At 50.2% G+C, this 24,724-nt stretch overlaps 1 protein-coding gene across 3 annotated transcripts in view; it reads left to right on the top strand.

Moving 5' to 3' along the window:
• Positions 1 to 22,161, top strand: part of TMPRSS15 (transmembrane serine protease 15) — a 63,454-nt gene extending 41,293 nt beyond the window's left edge. For all 3 annotated transcript variants that reach the window (XM_061576797.1, XM_061576798.1, XM_061576796.1), the window contains exons 16-25: positions 1,603 to 1,743; positions 2,966 to 3,076; positions 3,730 to 3,883; positions 6,333 to 6,428; positions 8,467 to 8,516; positions 11,147 to 11,360; positions 13,702 to 13,883; positions 15,201 to 15,296; positions 17,521 to 17,666; positions 18,576 to 22,161. In XM_061576797.1, the coding sequence (XP_061432781.1) occupies positions 1,603 to 1,743; positions 2,966 to 3,076; positions 3,730 to 3,883; positions 6,333 to 6,428; positions 8,467 to 8,516; positions 11,147 to 11,360; positions 13,702 to 13,883; positions 15,201 to 15,296; positions 17,521 to 17,666; positions 18,576 to 18,737 (1,352 nt within the window). In that variant the 3' untranslated portion in view covers positions 18,738 to 22,161. The remainder of the gene's footprint in view (positions 1 to 1,602; positions 1,744 to 2,965; positions 3,077 to 3,729; positions 3,884 to 6,332; positions 6,429 to 8,466; positions 8,517 to 11,146; positions 11,361 to 13,701; positions 13,884 to 15,200; positions 15,297 to 17,520; positions 17,667 to 18,575) is intronic.
• The last annotated feature ends 2,563 nt before the right edge of the window (positions 22,162 to 24,724 follow it).

Here is a 24,724-nt window from a genome sequence, read left to right as displayed (position 1 = left end):
CGGAAGCCATAGATAATGCATTGGAGCGCCCCCGTTCGAAAAAAAACATCTTTCAATGTAAGTCTATGGGACCACTCGGGGCGATTCTCAGCCATAGTGAAATCGCCCCAAAAGAGGCGGTACTCCACAGAACGTGACATGACGCTGATTGGACTATATCCAGAGGCTGACAGTGACGGCTAGCGTGACTCTGTGGTTGAATGACATTGGTGGTGCGTCGCCCAATCGCCCTAATGAAGAAACCGCCCCTGTGCACAACTAACAAACGAGGTTTTTAACGGTTTGTAAACGAATGCGATTAACAAAAAGAGCATAACGTGGGAAGAGAAAGAGGCGGCAGAAAAAAGATGTTCAGGACAGGTGCAAGTCAGCCCCGCATTTTTACTCGAATAGGGACAACAGACAGAATGAAAATACGGCGTCTTATACTCCAGGAATCCGATGAGCTATGAAGCTATTTTTCATAGATGTCCAGGAGACTAGGGGAGATAAGGGGCGGAGGGTGAAGGGAGGGAACGAAGCTGTGGATGAGCGACAGTGGTAGTCCAGAAACGTGGTAGATGTCGTCACTTTTTATATATTTTTTATTATATATATTAACAACACGTTTATATTTATGCGATCTAAACGAAAAACCTCTGTTATTGATAGACTAAAATGTTATGTGCACGTGGGAGGAGAATCGGAGCACCTGGAGTAAGGGGCATGCGCGTGAGTACGCAACGCTCTTATCCCACACGGGTGGAATGGACGGGGATTGGCAAGTTTAAGTGGAAAATTCAAGGAGCAAGCCACGGCAGTGCGATTGTGACCACGCAACCCAAACTCTGGACCATAGTAAAACCAGAGACCCACAGAGATCCATCGAGATGCACAGATCCATTGAGACGCACAGATCCATAGAGATACACAGAGATCCATAGAGATACACAGATCCATAGAGACGCACAGAGATCCATATAGACGCACAGAGATTAATGGATACGCACAGACATCCATGGAAGCGCACATATCTATAGAGAAACACAGATCCATAGAGATGCACAGACATCCAAAGAGACACACAAAGGCCCACAGAGACGCACATAGATCCATAGAGATGCACAAAGATCCATGGAAGCACACAGAGATCTATAGAGATGCATTAAAGACACAAGCCACAGTGAGATTGTGGCCACACAACCCAATAGCAACACTATCACGGAGCCCTCTCGTGCCTCGCAGACTTTACCATTGGCATTTAGATCCTGAACGTATCGCTGCCAATATGCAAGAGGGGAGTCGAAACGGATGGAGTTTAGTCCACATTGTTGTTGAAGCACCTCCCGCGAAACCAGTTTACGAGCACCTCCTTGACGCCCACATATAGATCCACCGACCCGCAGCGCTGAGATTACAGGCCCACCGTGCGTAGCCACCGCCACCCGGCTGAGCGACTGGCAGCGTTGCAGGGGTCCAGGCGAGGGCTCAACCCGTCCACAAAGCATCTCGGGAACGCGCGGTGTTCAATTCAACTTGCGTACAGCTCGTGACTGGCTTCGAACGGAGATCGTCGTCTGTCCGTCTGCCCTATGTGCGTCCGTCCATCGCGGACGTGAGCAGGCCGCTTCACGGGCGCGGGCCCAGGAGGCGACCTCTTCTCGCCCTCCAGCCTCATGTCGGTCATCTTCCTGAGCGACGAGACCAACACCGCGAGGGGCTTCCACGCCAACTTCACGACGGGCTTTCGCCTGGGCCTGCCGCGTGAGTTCCTGCGGCGAGCGGGCGAGCCCAATGCCCCACGGTCGCTCGTAGCTCAGCGAGACGCATACACCTGGACCCTGGGCTTGAACCCAGGATCGTCATCAGTACTGGCGCATTGCCTCGGACGCGCTGGCCATTAATAGGCCCCCTAGAGAACAGGTGGGGGGGGGAGAATCTGCGGCCCTTTGGACCGCAGACTTAAATGCCACACGGTCCGTGGCCAAGCGAGGTGCGGCGATTATAAATGGCCCCGCTAACGCTACGCGTCCCACCATCGCCGCTGCTTGCATCTTAGCCGCACCGATGGGGTGCCAGAGGAGGGGGGGGGGGGTGGGACATTCGACCTGGAAACATGCATCGTGTGATGCTGTCACGGGATGGAGTAATTCTACGCTCGGGGTATATTATTAAACGAAAGATTGTTGTTATTTTACCGGGTAAGGCCCAATACAATAAGTATGTTGGGACTTCTTTCGCACTGTACGCGGCCAACCTCCTGTTAGCACGGTCGGCTTACGTGCTGGTGCCAAAGAAGTTGGTCAACGCGCGTACGAATCGCAACTTCGCCACGTGTGCCGATGCTGCCACGCGATGCGCTGCAGGTGTGTGCCTCTGTGTGTGTGTGTGCCTCTGTGTGTGTGTGCGCTCTGTGTGTGTGTGTGCCTCTGTGTGTGTGTGTGCGCTCTGTGTGTGTGTGTGCTCTGTGTGTGTGCGCTCTGTGTGTGTGTGTGCGCTCTGTGTGTGTGTGCGATCTGGGTGTGTGTGTGCCTCTGTGTGTGTGTGCGCTCTGTGTGTGTGTGCACTCTCTGTGTGTGTGCCTCTGTGTGTGCCTCTGTGTGTATGTGCCTCTGTGTGTGTGTGCGCTCTGTGTGCGCTCTCTGTGTGTGTGCCTCTGTGTGTGTGTGCGCTCTGTGTGTGTGTGTGCCTCTGTGTGTGTGCGGTCTGTGTGTGTGTGCGGTCTGTGTGGGTGTGCGCATGCTTAACTCTCTGTGTGTATGTGTGCGCTCTGTGTGTGTGTGCGCTCTGTGTGTGTGCGCTCTCTGTGTGTGTGCCTCTGTGTGTGTGCGCTCTCTGTGTGTGTGCGCTCTGTGTGTGTGTGTGTGCGCTCTGTGTGTGTGCGCTCTCTGTGTGTGTGCCTCTGTGTGTGTGCGCTCTATGTGTGTGCGCTCTCTGTGTATGTGCGCTCCCTGTGTGTGTGTGCGCTCTCTGTGTGCGCGCTTAGCCCTGTGCTCGGAGGGCGAGTTCCAGTGCCGAGTGGGCGGCTGCGTGAGCGCGGCGTCCGTGTGCAATGGCAGCTGGGAGTGCGGCGACGGATCCGAGGAGAGAGGCTGCGGTGAGCGCCGCTCCGCACCGAGACTCCCCCATCGCACGCCGAGGGGTGGTGGGGGTGGTGGTGGGGGCCACAGCGGGGGGGGACACGGGTGCCTCGCGACCAACCCTAAACCCTAACCCGGTGTTCATTTCTCTCAACTTATGAGCAAAAAAAACCGATTGACACTACTCTGCCTCTTTATATACACTGTTGCTTATCCTTGCCATGTGGATATATTTATTCAAGAAAATATCTTGGTTACATTTGGTGTCATACAACCAACAAAACATGGTCACATTTCTTTCGTAGGCCCCTTTTAGTTTCCGTAGGCCCTATGCACAGTGCCTACCGTGGCCTATTGGCAAATACGGCCCTGGTGGGGGTGTGGGCGAGTGAGTGAGTGGGTCAATGAGTGTGTGTGGCTTCAGCTATGGAAGGAAACCAGAGCACCCAGAGGAAACCCCATCGCAGGACAGGAGGAGAAAATACAAACTCCACACAGATATAGCCGCCAATGTCGGGAATCGAACCCAGGGGTTCATGCCGTGAGGTGCATCACCACTGCGGCGCTGCCCTGCCACACGTGCTGTGCTGTCTATCCGCACCCACTAGTCTGTCTGCACACCCGCGTGTCTGTTTGAACACCCGCGTGTCCGTCTGTCTGCGTGCGCCAGTCCGTCTGCTGGACCTCTCTGTGCCGCCCCCCAACGCGACCGCCCGCGGCGTGCCCCAGCTGTGGACGCAGCGCGACGCCGCCTGGGGGAGCGCGTGCGCGGACACGTGGAGCCGGAGCCTCTCCAACCACACCTGCGTCTCCCTGCACTACCCGTGAGAGACGGGGGAGGGGGGGGGTTTGGGGGGCCTGGGGGGCGGGAGGGAAAGGCGGAGACTGGGGCGGGGGGGGGGCTTTGGGGGGCTTGGGGGGGGCGGGGGAAGGCGGAGAGACTGGGGGGCTAGGGGGGTGAGGGAGGCAGAGGCCGGGGGGGGGGGGGTGGCCGGGACGGATGGCTGCTGCCTAAGAAACTTTTTATTTTGACCTTGTCAAGGATCGATAGGCTAGGACCCCGGGTTGTTGCTGTTGGGGTCCCTGACCCGCTGCTCGCAACTCATTCAAGGGCCTTCGTGACGGTGGGCAGGCCCGGATAAAGCCACGGAGACATTTCCTGTTCACCTTGGGTTGCGACAGGGATGGCCTTTGGCCCCACATACTGAACATCTTCTTTGTCACTCGCACACTCTCTCACGCACTAAACTACTTTTTTATTTGACCAAGTAAAAGCCCACTGTGCTTTACAGCTCTTTTTCAGAAGCGACCTGGCTATCATAAATTATATAGCTCAATTAAGTGGCTTATCATCATCGCGTGGGAATTCATAGCAGCAGCCAAAGACTCTAAACGCGTGGTGACGTTGATTCTAAATGTGGAAGGGAAAAACCAGAGGGCCCGGAGAAAAATTCACGCGACCATGGGGAGAGAGAGACCACCATCTCCAAATATACAGCAGCAGACGTCAGGTTCGGGATCTGACTCACGACGACCTGTATACCAGGCGAGGGAGTTAACATCTCCCAGCCGTGATGATGATGAGAGAGAGAGAGACACAAACTCCAAATACACAGCAGGCGTCAGGGTCGGGATCGGACTCACGGCCTCCTGTATACCAGGCGAGGGAGTTAACATTTCATAGCCACCGCCAGTGGAAGTTCGTCTCTCAACGTTAAATAAATAGGCAGATGATCCCTTTCCTCCTTCACGCGTCTGCCTCTCCCAGTACAAAAATGAAAGCATGTCTTACACATCCCGTCAGCCGCATTCCGCCTTCTGGAAGATGCTTGAATTTCAGCAGTCTTGATTCAAATGCGAGCAAAGACACGGGGCCGGTTTCGACACTGGGTGTCGCATCAGCAGCAGAATCAGGCTCGCTTGACTCAATGCTGGCGAGCTGCTGATCTTCTGTCTTTACTCAATGGGGTTCAAGTTCGATGCTAAATTATTAAGTGATGCATAACTCGAAATGTATTAGCAGTTCACCGCCATTGATTAAAGTTAGTCTGATTCTGCTGCTGCTGGTGAGACACTGTATATCGACACCGTGTATCTCGGTGGCTATGAGATGTTAACTACCTCGCCTGGTATACAGGAGGTCGTGGGTTCGATCCCGAATCTGATGCCTGCTGCATATTTGGAGTTTGCGTGTCTCTTTCTCTCTCCGTGCTTGCGTGGATTTTTCTTCGGGTCCTCCGGTTTTTCTCTCCACATTTATAAACACGCGCTCAGAGTGTTTGGCTGCTACAAATGTCCACGTGATGAGCCACTTCGTTGGGCTATCATTCGTGGCCAGGTTCGCATCTGAAAAAGAGCTGGTAAAATAAAAGTGATACTCTTTAGTTCTTTCGGTCAAGTCACGTAGGTATAAAATAAAATTAATTATATTTAATTTATGAATCATTGCAGTCACGAAAACTTAAGATCTAAATAAAAGTGAGTTGAGTTTCAATAGTTTAAAATCGAAAGCGGTCCATAGTTTTGCTCGTATTTGAGTCAACGCCGATTAAAATTACGCACCGCCAGAAGGCCGTGCGACCGATGGTTTGTGCAACAGACACTTTTAGTTGAACGTCTGCCGCACACACACGTAGCCAAACCGTGATAATCGGAGGTGGATTGTGCGAACCCCGTGGTCTGTGAATCGGCGGTGCAGGGGGCAGTGCTGGATCACGCGATTGGCGGATCCGTCTCTCTTCTTCATTTTGTAGCAATGAAAGGAGGTGAATCGCATCTGCCGTGCCCTATCCTGCCAGCTACTTGGTGCTGACCACTACTTTCGTGGGTTAGGGGATCGAACTCCCCAACCCCTGGTGAGATAGGAGTGTAAAGGAGAGCCGACACACATGGGAGTGCACAACTCACCTGTGAGCTGCAGGGGAAGAGGTGGTATGGAGAGTGCTGGCTGGCAGCTGGGGGCTCTGGGTGCGGTGTCGGAGAAGAAATAATTACGGTGACGACGGCTGCGGTGGTAGTGGTGGTGGTGGTGGCGGCGGTGGCTAAGTCACCGCCTGGCGAGGAACGGTCACGCAGCTCGCCCCGACCCCTCACCGTTTCTCCTGGACGTCTGTGAAAAAGACCTTTGCAGCTCATCGGATTCCTGCAGTGTAAACACATGTTGCCTTCAACATGTAGGCTTTCTCGACCAATGTCATCGGTGTATTATGGATGAATCAATATTATGATTCCGATTCTGTTCCCCCCCCACGCCCCCCCTCCCCCACACCGCAGCGACGCCCTGACGCACGACGAGACGACGGAGGCCGAGGGCTACGCTCCGTACGTCGTCGTCAGCGAGACGTCGTCCGGCATCGAGGCCAGCCCCGTGTGCGTGCCGCCCCCCCCCGCCTGCCCCCCCCCCGCCCCCCCCCCCCCCCCCCCGCCTGCCCCCCCGCCTGCCCCCCGCGCCTCTCTCCGTTCACGGACGCCGCAGTGGACACCAACCTAATAATGAAAACATTTTCTGCACACAAACATTATTATTGTAATATTTACCAACTTATTAGTTACATAATAGTAAACAATGAACCGGAGTTCTTATCTGCACACAAACATAATTATTGTAATATCTGGCAACTTATTAGTTTAATAATGAACATGAGTTATTAGCAAAAGATTAAATTCAATTGTACTTTACATTGCCGTGGAGAGGCCGAGTGCCGTACAAAGCCCGAGTCCTCGTCTAGATTGGCAAGTGAGAAGGGGTGGGGGGCCCCGGGTTTTACTCTGTCAAATCGCGCGCTGTCTTGCGTGTCGTTTGCACGTTCTCCTTTCTGTTTCTGCACGTACGCGTGTGTATGTATGTATGTACGTACGCGTGTGTGTGTGTATGTACGCGTGTGTGTACTATGTACGTACGCGTGTGTGTGTGTACGTACGCGTGTGTGTACTATGTACGTACGCGTGTATGTGTATGTACGTACGTGTGTGTGTACGTACGTGTGTGTGTATGTACGTACGCGTGTATGTGTGTATGTACGTACACGTGTATGTGTATGTACGTACGTGTGTGTGTGTACTATGTACGTGTGTGTGTATGTACGTACGCGTGTATGTGTGTATGTACGTACACGTGTGTGTGTGTATGTACGTACACGTGTGTGTGTGTATGTACGTACACGTGTGTGTATGTGTGTATGTACATACACGTGTGTGTGTGGTTAAAGTTCTTTAGCACCACACGTGGCGAACAGCGCTAATCGGAGGTGCAGGGGAAGGTGGAAGGACAACAAACTAAACACAAGAATCGGTTCTAAAGAGACGAGTTTGTCAATCTAAACGACGATGATTTAAAAGTGCACAGCTCCACTGGCTTCCTTAACATCAGAGGAGAAGAGAACGTTCCAGACGGCCGCCGAAGCGCATCTGAAAGCGCCGCGCGATGCGGTCGGTGACCACCGCCTTTGTTCGATGGCAGCAGCCAGAAGCCGCTGCTGCGAGGATGACCGCAGTTTGCGTGCTGGTTTATGTACCTTGGCGAGATCAACAATGAGTGTGTGCATGGCGGTGTAGCGGTTAGCGTGCTGTGCTACGAACCCAACACCAGTGACAATCTGCGGCGGTCCTGGGCCTCCCCTAGGTTAACTGAGCCTCAATTGAGTACCCGGTGCGATGTGTAAACATCAACACGAGGAAGACAAAAGCGGCCGGTCGTGGCGCTGGTCCACCCACCCCCTCGCCTGCCGTACCGGCCTTCATAGGTGCTCACTAACAACACTTGCCTCAGAAGCCTATTTATAGCTATACAAGGGATCTTTGCTTTTATTTCGTCTTTGTGCACGTGGAGTGTGTATGGTGTACCCCTATTCTGCATGGATTATTGCTAAACACACACACACAATGTAACCAGTATTGGCCTAAACATCCCAAGGCTCAAAATGTACCTGCAAATTACTCAATTGGGATCAAGCGGCAGCAGCAGCATCTCGTCCCTTCCCCCACTTCAAAAAAATTAGCAGGACCCTACTGAAAAAGAGTTATAGTAATAGGTGTTTACCCTTTTATCTGGCAACAAAACTGACACCTTTATACAAGGATCATGTTTGCATTAACCACAACACTTTTGGTCAAAATGCAAACAAAGAGACAACTGATAATGTATGCACTGTCCTTGAAATTGATTGGTCCACACCCGAGACTATATCTTGCTACTGGCAAAGGAGGTCTCATAATGAAAAAGAGTGTTGAGATTCGGTGAGGATTTTCACGGGGAAACAAGCATCATCATCATCGCGTGTGTGTGTTGAACTTCTTTCGCACCGTACGTAGCCAACCGTGTCGATCGGAGGTGCGTTGTGAAGCACGAACAAGCTTTAGACAAGTAACGAGTGCATTGCCAAGTGTGTGAGCAGCGTGTCTCTTACAGGGAGCGCTGTGAGAGTGGCAGGGTGGCTTACGTCTCCTGCAACCCAAAAGGTACGCAGGAGCCTCTCCATCGATTCCCTCTCTGCTCTCCCCTCACAAGGCAGTTGTCTTGCCAACTTCACTCCTCTCCGCACCCAGACCACGGCACCCCAAACACTGCGAACCCTCCACTGGATCCCAATGCAGACGATCCACCAATGGCTGGGCCACAACTTAGGGGCCGTCCATAAATGACGTCACGCACCGATGTGTGACGAGGGGGGGGGGTGAGAAATGTGACGTCACATCAAAATGCACAACTTTAAATAAATATAGATTTGTTATAAGAACACTAATTGTTATAACAACACTCCTACGACATCAGAGTGCAGCGCCACATTAAATACGCACTACAATGCCAATAGTTTAAAGTGATTTAAAGCATGTTTTATATTTTGGGGGGCGGAGGGAGCTTTGTGACGTCATATTTGACGGGGGGTCTGACTTGTGACACCGTGTGACGAGGGTGGGGGGTCAAAAATCGTCCAAAATTGCGTGACGTCATTTATGGACGGCCCCTTACCGGATCGCACTGAACCGGCCTCAATATCCATTCTCGAGTTTTAACGCATCGTAGTGACAGGCTTTCGCGACCAATATTATCCAGAATAGACGTGTTTTGTGTTAGATCGCAAATATATAAATGTGCCGTTAAACCCGCCACCACCCCATACAGACAATTAAAAAGTGTCATCGTGTTCTAGATTTGAAGCTTTCGTGACTGCAAGGATTCATATTCTTAGGTTTTTTCGGTAAAGTCACGTAGGTAAAACATTTAAATTAAAAGTAAATTAAAAATAAAATAAAAATTACGACGTTTCGGAGTTAACACAAGCTTCTGTCTTCAGGTGGAACCGTCACAGCACGCTTGCTGTATCAAGTAAATGAGAAAATTCCAAGAGATCCGACCTTGTATATATACTGGTTGAGGGGGGAGGAGCCAGGGTAGGCCCCTGGATAGGAGTTTTTTATTATTATTATGATAAGGTTGGTGCGGCTGAAGCTACGGCTAGTCTACATAACAAAGGACTGAGCCTTTGTTATGTAGACTGGTTGAGAGGGGGGGAGGTGCCAGAGTTGTTAATGTGCGGCTGCTGCTAATGACCCTGAGCCTTTGTTATGTAGATGGTACAAGCAAAATAGCAGGTCAGGAAGAAACAGCATCTTGCTATGTTACTTGGTGGGTAAAACTTAAAGCAGGAAACCAGCGTGTGAAAAAAGAAGCTAAACATGATCAAACAAAACTGGCTGTCTATCAGTAAACTGTACAGTAACTAAAGAATAGTTGTCTGTCAAATAAGATGGTCTAAATATGTGTAGTTAAATCTTTTTTTGCATGGTTAATAACATCTTTCCAATGATTACTCAGTTTGTACCCATCATCACGGTTGAAATTATGTCTGTATTTCTATATTTGGATGGCTTCAATTTCATGAGAGCTCTCATGAGAGCTCTCATGAAATTGTCTTTTCCGAGACCAAGGTCCTCTGCAAAGCTCCTGGCTACTATCAAAGGTTTGTACACGAAGCCATACAAATATACAAACACAGACATAATTTCAACCGTGATGATGGGTACAAACTGAGTAATCATTGGAAAAATGTTATTAACCATGCTTTAAGTTTTACCCACCAAGTAACATAGCAAGAGGCTGTTTCTTCCTGACCTGCTAGTTTGCTTTTACCATCTACATAACAAAGGTTCAGTCCCATTAACAGCAGACGCACATTAACAACTCTGGCACCTCCCCCCCCCCCCCCTCTCAACCAGTCTACATAACAAAGGCTCAGTCCTTTGTTATGTAGACTAGCCGTAGCTTCAGCCGCACCAACTTTATCAGGGGCCTATCCAGGGGCCTACCCTGGCTCCTCCCCCCTCAACCAGTATATATACAAGGTCGGATATCTTGGAATTTCTCATTTACTTGATACAGCTGTCGTGCTGTGACGGTTCCACCTGAAGACGGAAGCTTGTGTTGCCTCCGAAACGTCGTGATTTTAATTTTATTTTTATTTTACTTTTATTAATTTTAATTTTACGTGACGTTACCGAAAAAACTGAAGAATAAGTGTCATCGTTTCTTACTTTGGCTGTGGCGGGTGGTGGCGGGTTTAACGACAAGTTTATATTTATGCGAACTAACAAACACTCACACAAACACTCTCACAAACACTCTCACAAACACTTACAAACACACTCACAAACACTCTCACAAACACTTACAAACACACTCACAAACACTCTCACAAACACTCTCACAAACACACTCACAAACACACTCACAAACACTCACATACACACTCACAAACACTCTCACAAATACTCTCACAAACACACTCACAAACACTCTCACAAACACTCTCACACTCTCACAAACACTCTCACAAACACTCTCACAAACACTCACAAACACACTCACAAACACAAACACTCTCACAAACACACAAACACACTCACAAACACTCTCACAAACACACTCACAAACACACTCACAAACACACTCACAAATACTCTCACAAACACACTCACAAACACACTCACAAATACTCTCACAAACACACTCACACTCTCACAAACACACAAACACTCTCACAAACACTCTCACAAACACTCACAAACACTCTCACAAACACTCTCACAAGACTGTGGACGCCGCCCGCTGGTTCCGGACGAGCCTGGCCCCACGTCGAGGGGCCCAGCGGCGTTCTCCCCGTCGGGGCGCATCGTGGGAGGGGGCGATGCGGAGGCCGGAGCGTGGCCCTGGGCAGCCGCCCTCTACCACCAGGAGAGGTTCCTGTGCGGCGCGGCGCTCCTCTCGGCCCGCTGGCTCGTCACGGCCGCCCACTGCGTCATCGGGTGAGAGCGCAACGCGCGGCGCGATGATGATGATGTGAGCCAAAGACTCCCCCCCCGCCCGCCTCTGTGTAGCCTGTGTAGTGGTTTCAGTGGAGGCACAAACTTGACTTGGAGGCGACACGTTTATTTCTCAACAGTGCACTTAGGGGCCGTCCATAAATGACCTCACGCACCTAGGGGGGGGGGGTCAGACATTTGTGACGATGTGTGACGAGGTTTGAGAAATGTGACATCATATCAAAATGCGCAACATTAAATACATATAGACAACACGTTTTACTTAATTAAATAGACTTTTAAATAAATGTTTTCTCCTACAACATCAGAGTGCAGCGCCACATTAAATAGGCACTACAATGACAATAGTTTAAAGCGATTTGAACCATGTTTTATTTTCAAAATGGAAATATGGTTTTTGGGGGGAGGGGCAGAGCTTTGTGACGTCATATTTGAGGGGCGGTCTGACTTTTTGTGACGCCGTGTGACGAGGGGGGTGGGGTCAAAAATCGTCCAAAATCGTGTGACGTCATTTATAAACGGCCCCTTGCATAAACCACAACGGGTTACCTAGAGTCCAACGGGGTACGATACCACAACAGGGTAACTACATAATGTGGTCAGTCAGTATCATCCTGCCTGACCCACGATGCTGTACGTGATGATCGAAGATCTAAGAAGTGTTGCACGGCGGGTCCCATTCCTCTACAGCAGGGCTGAGGAACCTTCTTTCTGCCAATGGCCATTTGGATATTCATAACATCATTCGCGGGCCATACAAAATGATCAACTTAAAAATGTGCCTGTTATATTTGGTCAAACATTTAATTAACTCGCCCCTAATGCGATGGGCTGGAACTGCTTCTCTTTGGCGAGGCGTGTGATGTTAGCTGGTATTGATGATGTTGCTGCTACTCGCAACTGCTTTTCCAGGTTTGCTCCTAGATTTGTTGAATATCGAGTCCCGCCTGCGGTTGCCTTGGCAGGGCCACACCAAATGATTTCGCGGGCCGGACGTTCCCCACCCCTGCTGTAGACGGCCGCGATTGCCCCCCTTGGATCAGTTTTGATCCCCTGAGCGGGGCCTCCCTCCGCCCTCTGCTCCGCCCCTTTCGGGATCTTCCCAGGAAGGTTCTAGGGCCCTCACACCACCCGTAGCGTACTTCTCGTCACCTGTCGGCCACCCCTCAATATTCTCTCCTCGTCACGTGCCTTCCCGGGTTTCTCTGGACTGTCATCTCCTGACTGTCTCTCCCTTTCCATGCCATAACGTACACTCGTGTCTGATAGAGGCTCTCACACACACATCAATTCCACTCTTCTATACGGATGTTTTTTTTTGTATCCCGTATACAATAATGTGTAGGCTATACAGGTAGTGCTCTACTTACGATGGAGATGCGTTACGGCGACCCCATCGTAAGTCAAAAATATCGTAAGTCGAAGATGGCCTAGCCTACCCATGAGTCTTAAAGAATGGGGATAATTTAGCAAAACAGAGCAATTTACAGTACCGTACTGTGTCAACTATATACTGTATGTATTTATTAGTTACAATACTGTATTCCACAGTAAAATAAAACAAGGTAAATTCCTAGCCTACCTATATGAACTGCAATTTAATAAAAAAAAATTTTCAGGAAACAGTCCTATCTGCTATCAAAACTTTTCACGTGCAATGAACGTATCATATCGTGGTAACCCTAAAATGAAATCGCTAAAGCTACGTATTATACATGCATTGAACGTATCGTTCGCTGCTGCGTTTACCTGCCACGCGAAATTTGAAATATTTTACAATTTTGTCGTATCGCTATCGCCATCGTAAGATCGAAATATCGTAAGTCGCACCATCGTAACTCAGGGACTATCTGTACTTATATATTCGTATTTTAGTTGCACCGTGTATTGGGTTTAGAATCCAAACCCAATACACGGTGCAACTCAAATATTATAATAAGCAGATGTAAAGGTAACAATACTCACACGTTGTGCGTCTTGTTACATGCCGGCCCCATCGGTCTAGGACTTCCTCAAAGGGGGTGGATCGCGCAACTTGACGCTGCTCTGTTGATACTACGACAGCCAGATGCGTTCATGGTGGACCGCAGGGAATTTTTTTATACGTATTTAGTTAAAATGTTTTTTCTGAATATGCTTGTACTTGTGCGTTTATCTGTTCATTCGGGGGCCCCCCTTGTGGCCGACTGGGCCTCCTATGTGTCTCATAACGCCGCGTGTGGCTTATAATATGCTACCCCCCACCGGCACGTGCCCCCCACCAGCGCGTGCCCCCCACCAGCGCGTGCCCCCCACACCTTTTACATTTGGTGGCGCGATGCAGGAAAGACTGGGACCCGGGCACGTGGACTGTGTACCTCGGGGTCCGCGACCGGCTGCAGGCGGCGTCGCCGCCCGTCGTGAGGGCGTCGATCGCGGAGATCCACATCCACTCGGGGTACAACCAGGCCACCAAGAGGCACGACGTGGCCGTGCTGCGGCTGTCCGAGCCCATCGCCTTCACGGGTGAGGGCACCCCGGAAGAAGCACTTCACTAGCGGGGGGGGGGGGGGGGGGGGGCGCTCTCGTGGCAAGCGGTTTGTGTGATGATGTGTGTGTGTGTGATGTGCCACGTGGTGTGTGTGTGTGACCTGCCACGTGATGTGTGTGTGATGTGCCACATGGTGTGTGTGTGATGTGCCACATGGTGTGTGTGTGATGTGTCACGTGGTGTGTGTGTGATGTGCCACGTGGTGTGTGTGACGTGCCACGCGGTGTGTGTGATGTGCCACGTGATGTGTGATGTGCCACGTGGTGTGTGTGTGATGTGCCACGTGGTGTGTGTGTGATGTGCCACATGGTGTTTGTGTGATGTGCCACGTGGTGTGTGTGTGACGTGCCACGTGGTGTGTGTGATGTGCCACGTGGTGTGTGTGACGTGCTACGTGGTGTGTGTGTGTGTGACGTGCCACGTGGTGTGTGTGTGTGACGTGCCACGTGGTGTGTGTGTGATGTGCCACGTGGTGTGTGTGTGTGACGTGCCAGGCGGTGTGTGTGTGTGTGACGTGCCACGTGGTGTGTGTGTGTGATGTGCCACGTGGTGTGTGTGTAACGTGCCACGTGGTGTGTGTGTGTGACGTGCCACGTGGTGTGTGTGATGTGCCACGTGGTGTGTGTGTGACGTGCCACGTGGTGTGTGTGTGACGTGCCACGTGGTGTGTGTGTGTGACGTGCCACGTGGTGTGTGTGTGATGTGCCACGTGGTGTGTGTGTGTGTGACGTGCCACGTGGTGTGTGTGATGTGCCACATGGTGTGTGTGTGATGTGCCACATGGTGTGTGTGTGACGTGCCACGTGGTGTGTGTGTGACGTGCCACGTGGTGTGTGTGTGACGTGCCAGGCGGTGTGTGTGTGTGTGACGTGCCACGTGGTGTGTGTGTGTGACGTGCCACGTGGTGTGTGTGTGATGTGCCACGTGATGTGTGTGTGTGACGTGCCACGTGGTGTGTGTGATGTGCCACATGGTGTGTGTGTGATGTGCCACATGGTGTGTGTGTGACGTGCCACGTGGTGTGTGTGTGACGTGCCACGTGGTGTGTGTGTGACGTGCCAGGCGGTGTGTGTGTGTGTGACGTGCCACGTGGTGTGTGTGTGTGTGACGTGCCACGTGGTGTGTGTGTGTGTGTGATGTGCCACGTGGTGTGTGTGTGACGTGCCACGTGGTGTGTGTGTGTGACGTGCCACGTGGTGTGTGTGACGTGCCACGTGGTGTGTGTGTGTGACGTGCCACGTGGTGTGTGTGACGTGCCACGTGGTGTGTGTGTGACGTGCCACTGACTGTAGGTCACGTGCAGCCGGTATGCCTCACGGAGCCCGCGTGGGAGTTCCCGGCGGGGTCGCGCTGCTGGGTGGTGGGGTGGGGATCCACCTTCGAAGGAGGTGAGGGGGGCGGGGGGGCTTGGGGGGGCGGCAACCCACCGCTCGCTCCCGCACACGGTCCCACATCGGCAGGCCGACGAGGACCGATGAGGACCCACGAGGCCACTAAGCCCGTCGTGTAACGAGTACCGGCGGTTTATGTTGTGAGGGGCGGGGGGGTCTGTGGCTTTGACTTTAACAAAACTGGCGGTGGTAAACCACCACCATCTAGCACCTTACCCCTGGTGACCAAAACGCATTCCACTTCTCTCTCCAAATACCAGGATACAAACAAAAACTATGATTCGTATTACCGCAACATAAAAGCAGTTTTATTTTAGAGGTGGTGCATTTAGATTATTAGCGTTAGGGAAGTTTAATTGGGGTAGTTGACCTCACTTCACTTCTTTAATGAAGTAAAAGATTAATGAATGTCCCGATACCAAAGGTTTTATAAAACACTAGCTGTACTACCCGGCTTCGCCCGGGACTTGTATCCACCACGGCCGGCCGCCTTTGTCTCCCCAGTGGCGATGTTAATACGCCACACCAGTTACTCGTTTGAGGCTGAGTCGACCTATGGGAGGTTCAAATAATCTTGACCGGTGGTGGCCATGAGCGGGAATCGAACTCGGTTCGCCGGGTTGGTAGCGCAGCGTAGCGTTAACCACTACACCCACCGCTCCTCACACACACAGACGCACAGACACACACACAGACACCCACACATAGACACACGCAGACACACACAGACAGACACAGACAGACACACAGACAGCACGCTAACCACTACACTACCGCTCCCCACACACCACACACGCACACACACAGACACACACACAGACACACACACACAGACACACACACACAGACAGAGACAGCACGCTAAGCACTACACTACCGTTCCCCCTACACTACACACGCGCGCGCGTCCATAGGTACACATACACGCGTTTGCTGCAGACACACACGACTTTGAGGGTGCGTACGGCAGTAAACGACTGCAATAATAAAGCGGCAATGCTGCGCGAGGAACGCCTTAGACCTGCAACACATTTGTGTAATGCGAGCGTAAACACACAAACACATACAAACACATACACACACATACATACACCCACATACACACAAACACATACACACACATACACACACATGCATACACACAGACATACACATACATACAAACACACACATACATACACACAAACACATACACAATACACACACACATACATACAGACACACACATACATACACACAAACACATACAGACACATACATACACACATACATACAGACACACAGACATACACATAAACACATACACACATAGTCATGACCCGGCTTTGCCCGGGACTTGGATCCACCACGCCCGGCCGCCTTTGTCTCCCCAGTGGTGATGTTAATACGCCACACCAGTTACTCGTTTTGAGGCTGAGTCCCTCCCTCGCCACTCTCCCTCCCTCGCCACTCTGCCTCCCTCGCCACTCTGTAGAGGACGTGAAATTTTTATGAATTTACCTCAGAGTGGCGTGTTGGGTGTCGAGGCCTAGCACCGTGCAGAGTCTCCCACCTTGCCTGATTTTCCAACCCGGCGAACGCTGGGTACGGGTGCCAGTCCCCCCCCCCCCCCCCCCCCCGCGCTATTAAAAATGGCGTCCACCCCGCGGCGAAAAGTTGCTACTCGTTGCCAGGGGCAACCGCCGTCCAATGAAAGCGGCGAAGGCGTCGTTAGCTGTTGCCAGGGGCAACCGCCGTCCAATGAAAGTGCGTATGGTCCGAAATCCACACACACATACACAGACAGACAGACATGCACGATTTTATATATATAGATTGCCATTATTTTACGGATCAAGTTGCGTTTGTTATCACAGTCCCCGCGGAACCACCTGGAGGACCCCCACAGCCCACCGGTGGTACCGGGTGACCACACCTTGAGGACCACTGCTCTAGTGTGACGCTCACTGGACCCTGCACTCCAACGGCCCGATGCTGTGGACGCACTTCACAGAAGTTACAATGGATATCAGTTATAATTGCTTTGGTTATTCACAAGTTAATCAACGTGCGTGAGCACGCGTACATCGTTCGTTCACTCGCAGGGACGTGGTCTTGGACTCCCGCAGCTTGAGCAACCCTCTCCGGCGGACTCTGTTGAGAGGGGATCGAGGATTCCTCCTCCACGTGGAATCTATCCGCCCCCCCCCCCCCCCCCCCCGTTGCCTGCGTCTGCTGCCAGGCTCCCCCGCGGCCGTGCTGCAGGAGGCTGCCGTTCCGCTCCTCTCTAACGAACACTGCCGGCCGCTGCTGCAGGACCGCTACAACATCTCCGCCGACATGGTGTGTGCCGGCTACGAGGAGGAGGGAGGTGTCGACCACTGCCACGTGAGCCTCCCTCCCTCGCATCCCTCCCTCCCCTCCACTCCCTCTCCCCTCCCTCTCCCCTCTCATGCACGCGCACGGTCAACTGACCCCGCGGCGTCACAACCACTGCGTGTTCTGAACATCAGCATTGGAGGAGACAAAGGCGGCCGGAGCGTGGTGTTCGTGTGCCGTGCTGGTTTTAATTGGGGCAACTCTCTAACGGCACTTGGCCCCAACAGTCTGTTAGTGGCTATATGGGGAGGGGGGGTGAGGATCTGTGTGTATTTGTGTGGGGCTGTTAGACTACCACAGAGGGTGGCACTTATGTTATTGGCCTCAGCAGGGAGTGATGATGGATTACGTTCAACCTCTTTTGCACCATACGTAGCCAACTGCGCCAATCGGAGGTGCAGATGAAGGCCAGCAAACGGTGTGTGTCACTGTGCGACTCTATCGGTCCACGTGTGATTCTTAAGACACGAAAAGCAGTCCTAAAGAAGTTTGTTATCAACCTAGATGATTTAAAAGTGCGTATCTCTCCATTGCCTGATGCGGCCGAAGAAATGCAGTTGTCCATGTGGTGTTGAGTGTGCGTGCGTGTAAATGTGTGTGGAGAGCGGCGGGACAGCGGTTAGCGCGCTGCGCTGCGAACCCAACGACACGAGTTCGATTCCCGCTCATGGCTAACACCGATAACGCTTATCTGAAGCGGTCATGGGCCTCCCCTAGGTCGACTCAGCCTTAAAATGAGTACCCGGTGCGGTGCATAAACATCGTCACTGGGGAGACAAAGACGGCCGGGCGTAGTGTTGACCACCCAACCCCCCCGTGCCCTGTGCCAGCCTTCTTAGGCGCAGATCACTAACAGCACTCACCGCAACAGTCTGCTAAGGCTACTCGGGGGATCTTTGTCTTTGTGGGGGGCTGCAGGGCGACTCTGGGGGGCCCCTGTCGTGCGAGCGGGACGGGCGCTGGTTCCTGGAGGGCGTCGTCTCGTTCGGAGTCGGCTGCGGGAATCCCCGACGCCCGGGGGTCTACGCCCGCATCTCCACGCACGCCGCCTGGCTCTCTGACTTCCTTCACTACCACTGACTCACTCACACATCATACACCGACTCACTCACACATCATACAATGACTCACTCACTCATAATACACTGACTCACTCACACATCATACACCGACTCACTCACACATCATACACTGACTCACTCACTCATAATACACTGACTCACTCACACATCATACACCGACTCACTCACACATCATACAATGACTCACTCACTCATCATACACTGACTCACTCATTCAGCATACACTGACTCACTCACTCAGCATACACTGACTCACTCACACAACATACATTGACTCACTCACACATACACTGACTCACTCACTCATCATACACTGACTCACTCACTCATAATACACTGACTCACTCACACATCATACACCGACTCACTCACACATCATACACTGACTCACTCACTCATCATACACTGACTCACTCATTCAGCGTACACTGACTCACTCACACAACATACATTGACTCACTCAGACATCATACACTCACTCACACAGCATACACTGACTCACTCACACATCATACACTGACTCATTCACTCATCAACAACTCACTCACACATCATACACTGACTCACTCACTCATCATACACTGACTCACTCATTCATAATACACTGACTCACTCACACATCATACACTGACTCACTCACACATCATACACTAACTCACTCACACATCATACACTCACTCACACATCACACACTCACTCATCATACATTGACTCACTCACTCATCATACACTGAATCACTCACACATCATACACTGACTCACTCACACATCATACACTCACTCACACATCACACACTCACTCATAATACACTGACTCACTCACACATCATACACTGACTCACTCACACATCATACACTGACTCACTCACACCCCATCCACTCCCACCGACTCACTCACACGGCACGTCTCCTGTGTTTCTCCTCTACCCCTGCACGACACTCGGCCACGTGGAGTTGTGTCGAGGTGCTGTGCGCCTCGCGTCCTTTCCTTGTTGTTGTATATAATGCACGTGACCCCCGCCTGCCCCTTGAAGCACTGCACTGACTACATTGTTAAAGAAGGCATTCAACACACGATGTAACACAATTTTTGTTCCTGGGTCGTAAGTATTCTTTCCTAATTTCTTATGCCTCAAAAGTACAGATAATGGCTATTATTCGGGACAAACATTGCTTTTTTGACCAGGACAGTGATATTTTTAAATTTACCTATTTTCCATGAGAAAACGGGCGAATTTGTGTATTTTTGCTCACATAAAGTCCGAAAAAAACAACATATGGATACAAATTTACGTATGTATACTAAAGTAATACAAAAATGACGACAAAAGATTTATGTGAGTAGTTTTTCAAGATTTATGATTATACCGTAAATCACTTTCACGAATCAGCCCCCAAATGCAGTCTCCTATCATGTTCTCGTCATACTGTCCTTGGTAGCGGCGTTCAAATTCCAGTACATCCTGGTGGAAGCGCTCGCCTTGCTCCTCCGAGTACGCTTCTATGTCCTCCTTGAATTTATCAAGATGAGCATCGAGGATATGGACTTTGAGGGACATCCTACATCCCATTGTGCCATAGTTCTTCACCAGTCTCAACCAGCTCCACGTAGTTTTCGACTTTGTGATTGCCCAGGAAGCCACAAACCACTGTGACAAAGTTGTTTCAAGCCGCTTTCTCCTTACTAGTGAGCTTCTTGGGGAATTCATTGCACTCCAGGATTTTTATCTGTGGTCCGATGAAGACAGCAGCTTTGACCTTTGCCTCAGACAGCTTAGGGATTAAGTCTTGAAGGTACTTGAAGGCTGCCGACTCCTTATCTACAGCTCTGACAAATTATTTCATAAACCCAATTTGATGTGCAGTCGTGGCATCAGCACCTTCCGGGGGTTCACCAGTGGCTCCCACTTGACGTTGTTCCTCCCCACAGAGAACTCAGTCTGCTGTGGACAGTCCCACCTGTGGTAGTGCGCCTTGGTGTCCCTGCTGTCTCAAAGGCAAAGATAGCAGGGAAACTTGGTAAAACCGCCTTGGAGACCCATCAGGAATACCACCACTTTAAAGTCAACGATGACCTTCCAGCCGTACTCATCATACTTCAAAGCGTCCAGCAAGGTCTTGATGCTGTTGTAATCCTCTTTGAGGTGCACCGAGTGAGCCAGGGGAAGAGACGGGTACTTGTTACCATTATGGAGCAGCACGGCTTTGAGGCTCATGGATGAGCTGTCAACGAAGAGGCGCCACTCATTCTGGTTACAGGCGATTCCGTTTGCCTCGAACAGACTGGTCACATTGTGGCAGAGGCAGAGCAAAACTCTTGACGGGTGAAGAAGCTGAAAAAAGGTTGGTGACGCTTCCTCTGATCTTCGACTTGCACACATTCATCCAACAAGTTCCACTGCTTGAGCCAAGACGACAAAAGCTCGGCATTGGACTTGTTGAGACCAAGATCTCTGATAAAGTCGTTGAGGTTTCTCTCCTCAGCTCCACCTCTGAAATTGTCATCTGGATCTACAATGTCTTCCTCGCTCTCTGACTTGCTCCTCTTTTCTAAAGACGGCTGCTCTCGCTCCGGAGGAGTGGGTACGAGACGCTCATGGCAGTGTGGCACCGGGGCGATGGATGAAGGAAGGTCCGGATACGTGATAGCAGGTGCATTCCTGCCAGTCCGACGTTTGGAAGGGTCCACCATGCAGAAGTAGCAGTTGCTTGAGTGGTCATTGGGTTCCCACAGATTATTGACTAATGTGTAAGAGATTCTTGCAACATTTTTTATGTATGATATATTTTTTCAATAACATTGAACATTTTGAAATATTTTAAAATTAAAAACTTTTACAATTGAATTAAAAAAAAAAATTATAACATCAAATTCCGAGCAAAAATTGTACATCTTACCTTCCATTGTTTTTTTGCATTGCTCACAGGTGAAATGAAGTGCGCAGGGTTTGCCTTGATCCCCGACAGGCTTGCCGAAATATGCCTTGTAGGCCTCACACATCTTATCAGATGCTTCCACATAGTACTTTTTCGCTCTTGTCTTTGTAAATTGACCACAGACATAGTAAAATGCATCTGCCGAATGCTTGCAGCCTCTTGATGCCATCTCAGAAAATTGCTGATATGTATCCACTTGGGTAGCTGGAACTAAACAGAACTGGTGGGCTTAAGGCCCTGTATTTATACTATTTATATTACTGGAACGTTCTAGAATGTTCTAGAAATCACTGCAAGTTTACTCAGCACTGAATCTATCTGGAATGTTCTGTAAAATAGGTAAATTTCAAAATATCATTGTCCTGGTCACAAAAGCAAAGTTTGTGGGGAATAATAGCCATTTTCTGTACTTTTCAGGCATAAGCAATTAGGGAAATACTACTTACCACCCAGGAACAAACAAATAAAAAACATTTTGTTAGAAAGTGTTATTATTCAAGTAGTCTCTCTCAGTGTCGGATTAAGCTAGTGCCGGGCCTGTAGCATCTTTTCTTTCTTCTTTTTTTAATATATATAAAAGTCTCCGCACGTGCGCTTGCGAGGGATTTGGCTCTCGCCAGGCAGCACGCCCTTAGCCCCGCGGTGGGAATAGGCTCTTCCGTTTTTTAAAGTAGTTTAATTAACACATTTGTGGCATTAATTTTTTCATTATTTACTTATTGCGCTACATCGACCGTACCAACTGACGACAATTGCCTGGGCGGGGGGCAGACCCTGCCAAGTGATGCGCGTTCGGTCGAGCTCACGGGGGACATTTTATTTTACGCGTTTAACATGCAATAAATATACACATCACGCTGCCGATTTTTCTTCACATTCTGATGTCCTCTTCGCCCCCCCCCCATACTATAGAGTCCGTAGATAATTATATTATACTGCTTACACTGCATTATTGTTGCACGGGCCGGGGGATGCTGGGGGGGGAGGGGGGTGGGGGTAGTGCCACCTCCGCCGCCTCGCCAATATAGACCAGGACGGGGGCTCTGCACGAGACTAGGCCTCACCACGCCTATGGTAAGTACAAATTTCCTTGCTTCTTACGCTAAAATCACGTACGTACAAAACTGTTGTTTTGATAATTGGTTTTTTACCCTTCTATCTGGCAACAAAACTGACACTTTTTTTGTCAGTTTTGTTGCCAGATAGAAGGGTAAAAAACAATTATATTTTTACTGGCAAATGAGGTTCCCATGGTGTAAAGTGTAAACTGTTGTTTTATTAATCACCTTGGAAATATTCAATTATTTTTGTTTGTGTGCTCACAACATATTTCTTTTTCCTTTAACTTGCCCGTTACTTTCAGCTTTATTATTCTGTCAACTCACGTTCAAATACACCTCTTTATGCAAATACCACCTTACATTACTTATCTTCACTTACAAGTTTTGTGACTGCAGGAATTCAGATTCTTTGCCTATTTCGGTTATGTCACGTACCTACAAACATTTCAATACATTTTACTTTTGACACTATGCCATACACACCATATACATCGATCAACGAATCTTTTCGGTTTATTGCCCATTACTTACATCTTCATTATCTTGTGTGAACTCACGTTCAAATCTCATCTTTATTCTGTGTTAACTCAAGTTCTAATACACCCATTCTTGTAAATATCACCTTCTTGCTATTACATTACTTCTCTTCACTTACAGCTTTCGTCACTGCACGATTTCATATTCTTTGCCTCTTTCTGTTACGTCACATAGCTACAAACATTTCTTTAAATTTGCATTCGTCACGATGCCATACACACCATACAAATCGTACACCTAATTGTTTGGCTTATAACTTGCCCATTGCTTTCATCTTTATTCTTGTGTAAACTCACGTTAAAATGTGCTATTTATTATTGTGTCAACTCACGTTCAAATACACCAAATTTTTCAAATCTCACTTTCCTATTACATTACTTATCTTCAGTGACTGCAGGATTTCATATTCTTTGCCGACCGGGTCAAACTACATGGCCGGGAGTCTGAGCCATTCCCTCTACACCTTTGGGTGCAACAGGGATGTCCTCTGGCTCCCACATTATGTTACATCTCTTTTACCACTTCGTGAAGCCTTCAATCTGCTACAGATACAATAGGAGGCTGATCGATGCCCGGGTGCGGTCAAGGGATGGCTCCCTATTGCTCAACCATGTTATATATGCCCATGATCTGCTAATTGCTGCTCACTCAGAGGACGAGTTGGAGACGTTGCTGCTGAACCTGGAGCTTGCCACTAGGATGTGGGGCCTTGCCATCAGCCCCACCAAAACTAAGCACCTGCCTGGGTATTTTGTACCATCGGACACTCCACCCCCACAACTCCCAATTGGTGATGGGCCGGTTGTGGAGAGAGTGGAGAGTTTCCCATACCTGGGCAGTGTGCTCATGATTGCTTCCGGTTTAACAGCAGAGGTCTCACTCTGAATCAGTCCAGCGGCATTGTCTTTTCATCGGTTGCGTAATGCTGTGTGCAAGCTACATGCTCTGTCGCTCCGCACGAAGCTTCAGGTCTTCTCGACCAAAGTCATTCCCTCCCTTCTCTACGCATGCAAAACGTGGACCCCCCTAATGGAAAAGCTTCACCGGTTACAAACATTTAGGCTGGCCTGCCTACGATCCATCCTGGGTCTAACCACGCTGGATTGTGTGACGAGCTCACATCCTTTAAAGATGTAGACAAAGTCCCATCTGTAAGCTCCTCCGGCAGCCAAGGCTGCGTTGGCTGGCCCATGTAGCCCGCATGCCCAGCCACCGCATGCCTGAACAGCTTTTGTTCGGCTGGATCGTGGGGGCTAAACACGCACAGCACGGGCTACAGAAGAGATGGGATGATGTGCTACAGGAGGATGTGCAGCTGAGTGGACTCCACGATGACTGGTACCAGTAGTCTCAAGATCGGCCTCTGTGGAGGAGGCTCGTGAACGACGCTACTGGCCACTTGGAGGCAATCGTCCTCCAACAACAACGGTGGGCGGAGGAGCGACGCTCA

Source organism: Lethenteron reissneri, chromosome 62 (genome assembly GCF_015708825.2).
Source record: "Lethenteron reissneri isolate LAM-NWPU_2019-01 chromosome 62, ASM1570882v1, whole genome shotgun sequence".
Classification (NCBI taxonomy): domain Eukaryota; kingdom Metazoa; phylum Chordata; class Hyperoartia; order Petromyzontiformes; family Petromyzontidae; genus Lethenteron; species Lethenteron reissneri.
Note: the sequence above shows the minus strand (reverse complement) of the source record. Positions and strands in the feature narration are given on the sequence as shown.